Here is a 13420-nt window from a genome sequence, read left to right as displayed (position 1 = left end):
AGACACTTGCCACGGAAGCCTAGAAACCAGAGCGCATGTGAAGGTTGAAGGAGAACACCTACTCCACAGTTATGCTCTGACCTGTCCATGCCCACAAATAGGTGCCATCATAGTAAAAGGATTCCTATTTCAGCAGATCAAGAAAAAGAACCTAGGAAGCTGGGCGTGATGGCACACACCTTTTATCCTTGCACTCCTGGAGGCAGAGGCAAGTGGATCTCTGTGAGTTGGAGGCCATCCTGGTCTACAGAGCAAGTTCCAGGATAGCTCTGACTGTTACACAGAGAAACCTATCTTGGAAAACTGAAAAGAGAAAAAAGAATTTAGGTATAATGGCATATACCTGTAATAGTAGCAGTCCGATACTGAGGCAGAAGAATCACAAGTTCAGGTCAAAACAACAACAACTAGAGAAGCCTTAATCCCAGCACGACTCAGGAAGCAAAGCTGATCTCTACCTATGTGAGTTCAGGCCATGTTGGAACCAGGATCCAGTGCCGTGTTCAAGGTTAGGTCATTCTTTGCTTTGGTGCTTTAAAGCATCCTGTTTTGTTCTTAAAGAGTTCTACAGGAAGCATACACTTTCAGAGCAGCAGTATCCCTGGAAATGCATTTCCTTTCTCAGCACGTTTATTGATTTGAAGGAAGGCATTATCACTATGACTAAAGAGTGAAAATGTTCACCAAAAGTGCTGCCTCCAAAGAAGAACCAGTGACAAGTGTAATCTTACTTTAATCAATTGTAGCACTTATGCTTGCTGAGGTCTCAGACTAAGGCCACATAGCAGTGCTTTGAATCCAGGTTCCCCTAATGCCTTCTGAATATGAAGAAAGATGAGTCTTCTGAGGAAAATGGATGAAGACAACTTCCCTGAAATTCCCCATCTATTAACAGAACAGTGACTCATGTGCATTTTCCAAAAACTGAAAAGATTTCACTTTTAAGTGAATTGTCTTGAAGTCTTGGTCAGGATTATTTATCAATGTGGCCATCTTTGTGGTAGAGTGCATGAGAATTATGAACTCATGGAATAACTTTCTGCCCAAGAAAGAGATAATATAATGTTTGAAAAGCTTTGTTATGTATCCGGGCGGTGTTGGCACACGCCTATAATCCCAGCACTCGGGAGGCAGAGATAGGTGGATCTCCGAGTTCGAGATCAGCCTGGTCTACAAGAGCTAGTTCCAAGTCAGGCTCTAAAGCTACACAGAGAAACCTTGTCTCGAAAAACCAAAAGAAAAGTAAAGTTTTGCTATGTTTCCCTAGAGCACGTGTACGCATGTAGCCTTAAACCTCTGGATCGTGTAGCTGATGGAACTTCCAGGTTGGCCTTGGTCATTGTGTGGTCCCACTTCACTATGTGGAAAGTAGGATTTTGGTTGCAACCGAGGTATTTTTTGGAAGGAAGGAGAGTTTGGAGTTACCAACAATCATTTTAATCTTCCTGGAGGGTCAGTGCCAGTGAGCTCATCCACCTCCTTAGCCTATGGACGGCAATTTGGCAATTTCGACAGGCTGCCGACATTTTAAGATAGCATTTCCCCACACAGCCACGTAATTAGAGAAACATTAACTGATGGCAGCCGTATCCTAACCCGGTCAGTAACACTTAACCTTCTGAAGTGCGCATCATGTTCAGGGTACTAAAGTAACTGCCACCTTTTCAGCATCAGCAAAGAAAAGCACAGACCAGTTTTAGAAACCACCGATCCATGGAACCCTTGCTACTAACACACGTAACCTGTGTTGATTTTTGTAGTGTTCTAACGGTGTGATTCTGCAAAGTTAGACTTGATTTATTAGGAGAATCGACTGCTTTGGATCATTAAAATCATGATTCTTTACATGATATGTGGAAGTATTTCCAGGAAGTTGTTTATCTCTAGAAAATTATCAAGATATCTTTACCCTCTGTATCCATCTACAGACTGACTATAGGAGCTGTCTGGCATGTCTGTATGCTGGTTAACTGTGAAGAAGGCAGCATCAGGGATTTAGCCACTCTCGGTTTGTCTTCAGAAAATGAGTGAGAGACAGGTGTGCTGGCACCTGCCTATAAGCCCACGCTTGAAATGTCAAGTTCTAGGTCAGTCTGGGCTACATAGCCATACCTTGTCTCAAAACAGAAAAATAGAACTGTTGAGCAGTTAGTTGGAAAGCTTCTACCCTGCCCACTGATCCTTCTAGGTGGCCGTCAGGCAGCTCTTCTGATGGATTGACTTTGCCTCCTACATCTGTGCAGAGCTGTGAAATAATTTCTTTCCAAGTACAGTTAAAAATCTGTTGATATAGAAACCTTGTTGGTTGTATTTGGAGAGAATTGAAGCAACCAGCAAGTCTTTGGGATGCCCAGGCTGTGGAAACATCCCTCAACATGGACTCCTCGCTCCTCATTTTAAGGATGGGAAGGATTGAAGACTACAGCCCTGCATGCTGTGTGGTTCTGCGTTCTTAACCCACGTTTGCTTGTCTGTTTCCTAATCCAAACAGAGCGTCAGAAGCCATGATGCATGTAGTGTGTGTGTGCTGCAGCTGGAGTGGGCCCCAGACCAGGTATTTATAGACACCACATTACCTTCCATCCAGTTGTCCTGTGCTCTGAACAGTCTCTGTCTGGAACCATTTTGGAAACTCAAGACTTGCCATCTCTGTTTCTCCCTGTTCAATCTTGTTACAACTAGCCTGTATGTACACTTTTATGTATGTTGGCATGTACATGTAGGCTTAAATTCTTGTTTAGAACGTAGTGTTTATGGGAACCGTCTAGGAGAGAGTCTTAGTGAAGATACTATGTACCCGCCACCTCTGACAGTTGAGGACACCGAGTCAAGACTGTCGGCATTATGGCAGCTTGTTGCAGATGATTTTTTAGATGTCTCAAGCCATTTTGCTTTGAAAAGCTGGAAATCCTTGTACATTGGAAGTTTATAGGACAGAGTTTTCATCTTATTGAGCAGAAATGGAAACTTGAGCCAGATGACTTACCCAGAGTCATAGTAATGGGTGGGCAGGGCATGGTAGTGCCTCCGGCATCCCCTTCTTAGGAAGTTGAGACAAGAGGATCCAAGGCTTAAGACCCACCAGCCTGGACTGTGTAGTGAAACTTACTTGGGAGGAAAATTGTTAGCAGAACTTAATTTTTTTTTCCTCAAATGGTAAGAACTGATACTTGGCCTCGTCTTCTGCTTTGGCCTGACATGACTGTAGAAGGCAACTGCTGCCACTTCTGTGCTGTCGGCAGGGCTGTGTCCGTCTGAGTATGTTCACCGATTTTATCTGGAACAGCTTTGATAATAACAAGGGTTTGGAGGCTGGTTGTGATTGGACTCATAGCATTTCATTCTCATTCTCTCTCTGTTTCTAATTCCCCTGTTGCACTAACTGTTGTGGTCTCAGAAGGATGACACACAGCTGCTCTTAGAGTATAAAGTCTCAGCCAGGCAGTGTGTCACGCGCCTTTAATCCCAGCACTTGGGAGGCAGAGGCAGGCTGATCTCTGTGAGTTCGAGGTCCTGGTCTACATAGTAAGCTCCAGGACAAATGACTACATAAGAAATCCTGTCTTGGGGCCTGAGAGATGGCTCAGAGGTTAAGAGCATGGGCTGCCTTTCCAGAGTTCTCCTGAGTTCGGTTCCCAGCAACCACATGGTGGCTCACAACCATCTATCTAGTGGGATCTGATGCCCTCTTCTGACATAAAGGCTTATGTGAAGAGCAATAAATCTTCTTAAAAATAAATAAATAAAAAGGAAAAAAAAAGAAATCCTGTCTCAACCCAGAAAAAAGATAGAGTGTCTGGCCTTGGAATCCTAACTGCTCTCTGCAGTGTTTGGAAGCCAGTTGTGCTAGTTAGTGTGTGTTGTAATGCCCGCTTAGTCTGAAGCAGGTGGAGTGCTTGCTGTAAGTCAGACCGGACAGAACTGCATTATAGGGCTAGAGAAACAGTGCCTCCCTGGCGTGCATAAAGCACCACATAAACTGGGAACAGTGATGCACACCCATAATTCCAGAACCGGGAGGATCAGACTTCTACATCAAGTCAGAGGCCAGCCTGGGAGACATGAAATCTAGCCTCAAGATTGAATGAATAAATAATTATAGTGTTTAATCAGATGAATAAAATTTTGTCTGCTTCATCTTGTTTTGTTTTTTGCTTTGATGTTCTAGAAGCTTGGCTAGAAATGAAATCCATTATTCTTTATTTTCTAGGGATCTCTAGGCATGTAAACCCCATCTCTCTTGGTTGCCCCCACTCTGTCCCTAGCATACTTGCTTTTGGATTTCTTCTGTGTCACTTAGGCTCACACTTGAAACATAAGAAAGTGCACTGGAGGCAGTGTGGTGGCCCATGCTGTATAATTCCAGCCCCCAGGAGGCTGGCATGTGAGGATCACTGATAGTTCAAGGCTCATTGCCCGCCCCCCCCCCCTTAAATATAAGAAGGGAAAAGAACTCAATGAGAATGCAAAATTCCCCAGCAATAAATAAGCAACCATGCCTGTTTGACATGATGGGACACTCCCAGCAGCCAGCATTCCAGGGTCAGGCCAGCTCAGGCTACATAGTGAGACCCTGCCTGCAATAAATACACGCTTAGGTAAGCATTTGTAGTGTGAACACTGACACAGCCGTTATGAAGTGCATGCTGACGGTTGTTTTATGTATGGAATTTAGTAATGTTTATTAGAGACATACTCAGTTCAGGTTCAATGATGCTAACTCATTTATCAGAAAGATTCGTATTTTTTTAGCCTTATGTTTGCATGACAGACCTAAATTAAAAGACCTGCTTTTATTCTATTGAGATTTCATTCTTATCAAAGAATTTAGTGGTCTAACTTTTCTTTTTTTCTTTTTCTTTACCTTAAAAAAAAAAAAAAAAACAGAGAAAAGCAGTAAAGAATCTACCTCACTGGGAATGTCATCATTGCTGACTTCAGATGGGTTCAACCATCCAGCCCCTTCTTCAGGGCAGAGTCCTGAGGTTGGTAGCCCCACGAGTCTTGCTCGCTCTGTCTCTGCTTCAGTTTGCGCCATCAAGCCCAGTGACCCCAATAGCATTGAACCTATAGCTATGGAGGCTGTGAAGGCTTCGGCTGAATTCCAGACAAACTCTCCGAAAACAGATCCTCCTCCTCTCCAGGGCCTTCCTGATCTCTCTTCCCCACCAGACCAGAATCCAGCTATGCCTTTGCATAATTCATCCGAAGAAGCATTTGTTGCAGATAATCCAGAGAAGTTTGCTGTTGGAGGAACCCAGGGCCTCAGAGTTTATCTCCACACCAGACAGGACACTAGTTTATCTCTCACAACTACTGGAGTGTATGAGCCACAGGGATTTGTGGAAGAAAAGAGTTGGCATCCAGAAAATCAGAACCCAGGTCAAGTGAATGGCCCTCAGCAACCCAGAGAACCACACAGAGGGAACGGTCAGCAGAGTGCCCCACATGACCAACAATGTCCCTGTGACACAAAAGAAAATCAACAGGACCAAGAAAACATTGTCAGTTTGGAAGCTGTGATGAAAGGAGATGAACTACAGACAAATGCTCATCTTCCAGATACAGAGAAAAGTCTTGTAGCTTCAGGGCACTATAGCTGCTCATGCCCAGAAACCCTGATGGACGTGGATACAATTGAACGGTCTCTGACTGCCGTGTGCAGCTTCATGGGCAGGCAGGATGCCAGCATCAGGAGCCCTGGTGCACCACATCTTACTTCCGATAATCCCTTGATGGAAGTGGAAGCAGTACACTGCAGCCCCTCACCTGAAAGCATGGAACATTCCGTCTCCGCTTGGGATTTGCAGCCCCCAGAAGATAATGTTGAAGTGTCTGCGATGGATAGCAAAGCAAGCAGCGCTTCCTCTTCCCCTCTGAGTGACCACGGTCAGCCCTCTGTGGAGGCAGCCGAAGAATTTTGTTCATCTGTCACAGTGGCCTTGAAAGAACTGCATCATCTTTTGGTCATTAGCTGTAAGCCAGCTTCAGAAAATGCACCTGAAGATGCTAACTGTCGGTCAGAGATGCAAGCTGAGAGCCAAACAGGTATTTTGGACCTTTCCCGAAGGGGGGCCCAGAGTGAGAATTCGACCCCTAGTGACCAGTATCCACAAGTCTCCTGTCACCAGGCCACCTCTGAATCAGAGAAGACAGAAATCATAGGCACCACACCTTGTCTTGGCATAGAGCATGAAGCGTACACTAGCTTCAGGGGTCTGGGTAATGGCTTGTTACCTGGCAAAGAAGGTGTCCCCAGACCAAGGGAGTCAGTCAGGAAGAGCTGTTCTGTCGCCATAACCTCAGCTAAACCATCTGATCAGCCACATTGCACCTCAGATGTGAAAATTTCTCCCACATTTGCAGCAGGTGAGGAGGGTACCCCCAGTCAGCCTTCCGAGCACGTGCAGAATCCAGGCACAGACGGGCCGGAGACCAGCAGTGTTTGCCCTGGAGCTGCGCCGCCCTCCCATGGATTGGACCCACCTGCCACACAGCCCTTGTCTTCTCTTCCACCCTTCATCTTTCCCACTGCAGATGTTAACCGGATTCTCGGTGCCGGCTTCACTCTGCAGGAAGCCCTTGGGGCTTTGCATCGAGTTGGTGGGAATGCAGACCTCGCACTTCTTGTTTTGCTAGCAAAGAACATTGTAGTCCCTACGTAATTGTGGGAAAGCGGCTAGACCGTACCCCATTCCCTCTGTGAAAGCTCTCTCCACACAGACACACTCACCACATACATACACAGTATATGTAGAAACCAACCCGCAAGCAAAATGTTGAGCCAGATTTTTTTTCCCCGGCCAAAGTAATTTATGATCTTTTGTCTGATGAATTTGTCTTTTTACTTGTTTAAAATTTGGGCCTTTTAAAATGTCTTGGCAGTATGTGCATACAAAAGCTTTTTATTCTCATTAAGATGATGTATTCTGTAATAAAACAGATGGTTTTGTGTATAGCATCCCATTTTAGATGAGTGAATGCTTTGAAAGCAGGAGCCACACGAACCCTGCCACCCTTGCAGCTAGGAACAGGCCAGCCGCTCCTGGCTCTGGCTGTGCTGTGTGCAGAATGTGGCTTGTAACAGGAAGCTGGAGAAGAATTCCATAACTCCTGGAGTTGTATGTTTTGGTTTGTGTGCTCAGGGTTGACATTTAAATAGGGTGAGCGGGAGGGCTTAAAACTTGGGCTGTCTTGTGCGTCATAGACTGCTGCATGGATTGATTGCCAGATACCTTTATGACGGTGGGTGGGGCATGGGGGATTCACATTAGAATGAAACATGGTGCTACTTGTATTAAAAAAGGGAAGGAGGAAAACTGATCATAATTCCATTTGCAAATGCCAAGGACTGTGAGTAAGAGATAAAACACTGGAATGTACTAGATATAGGACTTGGGGCATCTCACTGACACCCCAGCCCTCAGTGGCCAATGGTCAGCTGCCAGGAGCCTAGCTTCTGAAACACACCTGCTGGGAAGGTCTTCCCATGCTCACTCTGAGCTGAGCAAGACTGAGTTAGAACCTTCGTCCCTGGTCCTCTTGGTGCTTAGACTGGTCATTCTGTGAGTGTCCTTCATGGCAGTGGGTACAACCGAAGTTCTGACGACGGTGGCCTTGGTACAGTTCCCATCCCTTTCTTTCCTCAGGAGTTTCTTTTCTAAGCAGGATCCATGTTTGTGTTCACCATGTTGAGTTAGAGTGGGGCGGAACGCGGAGATGCGTTTACCGTGGCCTTTTTAGTGTAAGTTCTCGCCTTGTAGGTCGTCCTGTGGGCCCCACTGTGCAATAATCCCTCCGGACAGGGCTGAAGGCATCCTTTCCTGGAACATAAACTGTTGTCTCAGATGTCTGGCAGGAATCTGGAATCTTGCTTTTCCTGAAAAGGATCTTGAGGCTATCTCCTGGTTCCTAGTAAGAGTTTGGAATCGGTTTCTGGACTTAGCACTAACTGATTTGTGTCTAAAGTCCACCTCTCTCTTCTCCTCTCTCTCTCAAGCTTGTTCTTTCCATCAGAATTGAAGTCATTGAGCACAGATGGGTTCATATCTCAGGAGTTGGTGAAACTTCAGGGCACTTACAGGGGTCTGTTCTCTGGTCCATTTCTTTCTGCCACGCTGCTTGTGCGCCGAGACTCACTCCAGCGACACGATGGCAGTCACACAGTATCACGACCCTTTCTGGAGTTTGGAAGTGGTTGCTGGATGGCCTTGTGGTTTCCTTTCTCCATTAGGCACTCAACATCAGGCTAGCCGAGAAGTTCTTTGTTTCAGACAAGCACAGCCTGTCCGCCCTTTGCTTGTCGCACCAAAGATAAGTGTGTGACACTGGGAACCTGCTCCCAGGAGGCTCTTGCCCGGAGTAGCACACTGAGGCCTGGTGTTTGCTTTCAGGGGGTGGAGGTATATTTTAGGGTTACAAATCTTTGGGGCTACAGGGTGGGGTTTGTAGAGAAGGTACTGATGGCAGACAGCCACTACTACCCCCCTCCCCCGCACCCCAGAAGGCCTTCTGAACAGAGGAACTGGCGTGCAAGACCAGTGGTTTGGCCACTGATTTTTTAAAACAGATGATGGGAGAGAGCCCTAGGCGGTGTCAGATACCGGTCTGGAGAAGATTTCACTACGGTAGTTTTTAATGACTCTACATGTATGTTCGTTTTTAGAAGCAAGCTAATAGACCAGATGGTCCTTCGGAATCCTTGGACGAAGCTTAGCTCACTCGCCAAATACTTCGTTCCTTTAGGTCATTACTTTCTTTTCAGCATAGTTACTTTTGAGTTTTAAACTCTTGTCAAGAATAAATAAAAGACCAGGCATGCTGGCGTATACCTTTAACCCCAGGAAGCAGGCAGATCTCTGCGAGTTCAAGGCCACCCAGAGCTACATTAGTGAAATCCTGTCTAAAAACAGAAGGGGGGGGGGGATCTTTTGTCTGACATTAGTAGAAAAGTAAAGTTAGGAATTGACTGACTTAATTCAATTGAGCAGTCATAGAACAGGGGCCATGAAAGGATGTGACCCCAGTGGACCTTCATTGTCAGATCTCACTCAGCTGACTCCCCAGTGTTAGACCCCATCGTGCATCCTGGTGTCGAGCATGTCGGACTACAGCCATAGCCACAAGGGGCAACTCCTTTACCAAACATCGTCGGCACTTACCTCCAGTTCTCATCTCCATTTATGCACCAAAGACTTGTGCTGAAGCTGGTGTGCAGAAGGGGCTTGGTAACCAGACAGCACAGCTGCAGCTGGAGCTTTGGCCCTTCGGATGTGCTAGTTCAGGCCTTTAGACCGCCGTAAGCCTTCATCCCACAGTTCGGGCTCCAGGTTGGTAGGTGACGAGAAGACCAGTTGTTTGGCACGGAAGCTTGAGTCGGTGGTGAAGATCCCAGCCCCTCTGACTGCGGTGTCTACCCAAAGCATTTCTCTGGCAAGAGGAATGATTTCATAACCAGCTTGTGTAGTATCTGCCTGTTCGTCCCTCTCTACAGCTTTCTGTCTTTAGCGAAAGCCATAAGAATTTGTTTCAACTTTTCAGCTCATGTCTATAAATAAATATGTAAGCTATCATATAGAAGGTGATTGACAAATATTTTGCGTAGGTTGAAAAGCAGCTTCTGTGTCTACAGATGCCTGCACATCTGGCGGCTTTTCTTCCTACCGTGTATATAGTAAACTGCCTTGCAAATAGCTATGCAGGAGAGTCAAGGCAAATCTCCCTTCCTTGTTGTATGTTTTTCGTCGTTGTTCTTTTGGGTTTGTTTTTTTTTGTTTGTTTGTTTGTTTGTTTTGAGATAGGATCTTGCCATAGCCCAGGCTGGCCTCAAACTCATGGCAGTTCTTCTGCCTCAGCCTCTAGAATGCTGGGATTATAGGCTCACACCACCATGCCCTTTTCACTCAGTGCATTCCGATTGCTACCTGTGATGAGCGTGACCGATGTGGCTGAACTGGCTAGTGTATCATTCGTAGTGCTGCGGGGCTTACTGGGAGAACTCCTGCATAGCATGTGAGGTCCAGGTTTGATCCTTACTACCAAAACAGAAAAGGAAAAGCTGATGTTGGTGATGCAGGAGCCTGTGGCTGACTAGAAAGACAAAGGTCACCATATACTTCCCTCCTGGAGAATGAAGTTTTGTGTTTCCTGGGAATGAGTTCCTCTTTGACAGTGCCTGAGGGCTGGCACTGAGTGAGCTCCCTTGCTTGCTTCGCCTAATCCCCTGACTGTTGGCAGAGCCGCAGGAGGGACTTGGTGAGCCTTGGATGCACTTGCTTTTCTTTTGTGCCTTAATTGTTTTTGACTAGCAGAAGCATCACATCTTGGGAGTATCAGGGAGAAGTCAGAGGGGCAGCTCTCCAGGAGAGGGCTGGCCACAGGGTGTGGTCTCTGGCTTGTTGCCACTTTGATTCATTCTTACCCTGCATCAAACATTAGGTCTCCCCAGATAGGAGTTTCTGCATCCTGTATACCAAAAATGGTTTCTCCGTGTTTCAGAGGTTTTCTGTTATGTATTTTGTGCTTTTAAGAGAAATCAAATCTTACTACATTCTAGATAAGAAGTCAGTTCCTCCTATCAGGCTGTGCAGTATGGGCAAGAGCCCATTGATCATCAAACATTGAGTAGCCCTGAAGCCTGGGAGCTCAGCAGCTCCTGACCCAGACTGGAGCCTGGCCTTAGAAGCCTTCAGTCTGGGAGAGACATGAGGCAAGGTTCAACTAAGATCTGTTTTTACCTATTGGCATGCTTTTGTTTTCGAGAAGAGATTTAATGTAGCTCAGGTTGACCTTGAACTAGTAATCCTCAAGCAGATGGGATTAAGAGGTTATAGGCACATTTTATAATGTCTGGGTAGCCTGCTTTCATTTTTAAATATACTTGGTTGTAATTTAGAACTGACTGGAAAAAAAATCAAGGCCACAATGGAATTGGATGCTGTAAACCTAGAGTTATATTTAAAATGTTTAGTTTTGATTGTTTTGTTTAAACAATTAGGGGCTGGATGCGGTGACACACACCTTTAAGCTGTAAATGCAAGGCCAGTCAGGGCTATGGGGAGAAACTGTCTCAAAATGAGTGAAAATAAAAAATGGATTGGGGATGTGGGGGAATGTAGCCCATTGGTGATGGGTAGAGCGCTTGCCTAACTGCGGGAAGCCTCAGTCCAGCCTGGACACTGCGTGACCCGGGTGCGGCATGTGCAGGTAACCCCAGCCTGGAGAAGTAGAGGCGAGAGGATCAGAAGTTCAAGGTCATTCTTGGCTACATCTTGAGTTTCAGCTTTGGTTACGTGAAACCTTGTCTCCAAAAAGTGGGGGGAGGGTTTTGGTAGAACACTTGCCTGGCATGTACAAGGCCCTGGGTGTGACCCCCACCCCAGCACTGCAAAGAAAAAATAGTTTGAAAATTTAGTAGAAATAACTGAAAAGATGCTGAGGGATCAATGTGTAATGCTGTTGACCAGAAAGGAGCAGGCAGGAGAGGAATCAATTACCTTTCCTTCCCTGAGTATGGATGCCACACTGATTCGGGTGGGTGTGTGGCACCCTCCACCCTCTGGTGAGCATGGCACGACCATCTGGGAGAGCAGAGCTCGGCAGAGGCCTCTGCGGTGTGCTATTTAAGGCGGCCGAGTGCAGTGTGGAACTGGAAACGCAGAGCAGAAAGAGTAGTCGGTGACGGGTGGGATGGCAGGCAGCGTTGCTTTGCTCTGCAAGACATTCTCCAACCCTCTGAGATAGCCCAGCGTGTGCATTCCTGAAGCGTAGGAGAGTCGAGTGTTAGTGGTTGTTAGGAAATACACCCAAAAGTTAACCAGTAATTAAGACTGGGGCACTGGTGAGGAGGGGCTGTGTGAAGTGTGGTGGGGGCTGTCAAGTTTTAGGACACTCTCTAGGGAAATTACCAAGAAAATAGCTCAAGAACATAGGAGTTTCTTTACCTACAAAGTTTGAACCACAGATCAGGAGTTGGCGTGGAGTGCAAGATCAGATTGCTTCTTACAGAGCCGTGCTAAGTAAGCAACCTAAGACGGTTTTGAGTGGCTAATTTGGGTAAGGGGCGTTTTCCCTGGGCCTATTCAGGTGATGGGCAGTGGTCGTACTTAGAATTTGGTAGCCCACAACCTGCAGACTTAAATAAGAGTAGATCTGTGTTCTCTCGTGAGCCAGCCAGATCTGTGTTTACAGGCTCCTTGACTGGACCGTAGAGCCTGGGAGACACGTGGGCTCGCACCATTTCACCCCAGTGCTTGCGCGTGTTCTTCCCTGCCCTGCACACCTTTAGTTCTGGCAACAGACACCAGGGGAATCCTTTGTGTAAATCGAATCTGTTCTGCACACACCTGAGAGTAATTGTGCATTTGTATCCGGATCTCTTCATGGTGAGTTGGGCAGTGGCTTCAACACCTAGCAGAGCCTTGTTGAGTGGTTTCCTGCCCCACTTGGCAGGCCGTGACTGGGAAGCCTGCTTTGTATCTTGTGCCTGTGTGTCACAAGGTGTCCTGGCTTTTCTTGAAGTGAGGCTGGTTGGCCCAATCTGCTTACCAGTGGTCCAGTCACATCGCATGCTCTGAGAGGGGAAACAGAATTTATGGGAACTGTACTCAGTCATCCCAGAGTTGGTCTCGTGCCACTGGTTAGGACCTGTCTGCAGCTGAACGCACTAGATGCCTTTGAGTTTGATTTTCTTTTCCTTTTATTGGTCACACTTTGAAATATAAGTCAGCCCTGAATAATCCAAACACTTTATTTTATTTTTCTTCTTTAATAGGAATTTTCTGAAGAAAACGTGATGTGTAAAACCTTTGATATTTAAGATAATAAAGTTTTTATCATAAGAAACTGTGTTTGATCTGTTCTTTTCAATTGAGATGGCTCTTCGCTCCAGCCCTTTTTCCTACCGGCCTTTGAAATTACTTCTGCCCAGGTACTGGGGCCATGTTTCTTGCACTGTGTTCCGGAAGGAATGAGCAGCCACGAAGCTGACTTAGGTTGCTCGGGATCTGCTCCCTGTGGATCTAAGATGAGCATCTTGTATGCAGTTGGTACAAAATAGTAGACAACAATGACAGTGGGTATCAGCCTGTGGGTTCCGACCCTTTGGGGCACCAAACAACCCTTTCATAGGGGTCACCCAAAGCCGTGGGAAAACATTTGCATTATGATTAATAACCGTAGCAAAATTACAGTTATGAAATAACTAGCAATGAAAATTTTATGGTTGGGGGTCACTACAACTTGAACTGTGTTAAAGGGACGCAGCATGGGCTGGAGAGATGGCTCAGTGGTTAAGAGCACTGGCTGCTCTTCTAGAGATCCTGAGTTCAAGTCCCAGTACCCACACGGTGGCTCACAGCCATCTGTAATGGTGCCTCCTTCTGGCATGCAGGTGTACATGCAAGCAAAACACTGTATACAT

General features: G+C 46.3%; 1 protein-coding gene across 3 annotated transcripts in view; it reads left to right on the top strand.

Moving 5' to 3' along the window:
* Positions 1-12843, top strand: part of LOC142834273 (protein DDI1 homolog 2) — a 43666-nt gene extending 30823 nt beyond the window's left edge. For 2 of the 3 annotated variants that reach the window (XM_075946571.1, XM_075946570.1), the window contains 2 exons: positions 2492-2554; positions 4888-12843. In XM_075946571.1, coding sequence (XP_075802686.1) covers positions 2492-2508 — 17 coding nt within the window. In that variant the 3' untranslated portion in view covers positions 2509-2554; positions 4888-12843. The remainder of the gene's footprint in view (positions 1-2491; positions 2555-4887) is intronic. The other variant, XM_075946569.1, reaches the window with a different exon arrangement.
* The last annotated feature ends 577 nt before the right edge of the window (positions 12844-13420 follow it).

Source organism: Microtus pennsylvanicus, chromosome 13 (assembly GCF_037038515.1).
Source record: "Microtus pennsylvanicus isolate mMicPen1 chromosome 13, mMicPen1.hap1, whole genome shotgun sequence".
Lineage (NCBI taxonomy): Eukaryota > Metazoa > Chordata > Mammalia > Rodentia > Cricetidae > Microtus > Microtus pennsylvanicus.
The sequence above is the reverse complement of the archived record's forward strand: the minus strand, read 5'-3'. Positions and strand labels throughout refer to the sequence as shown.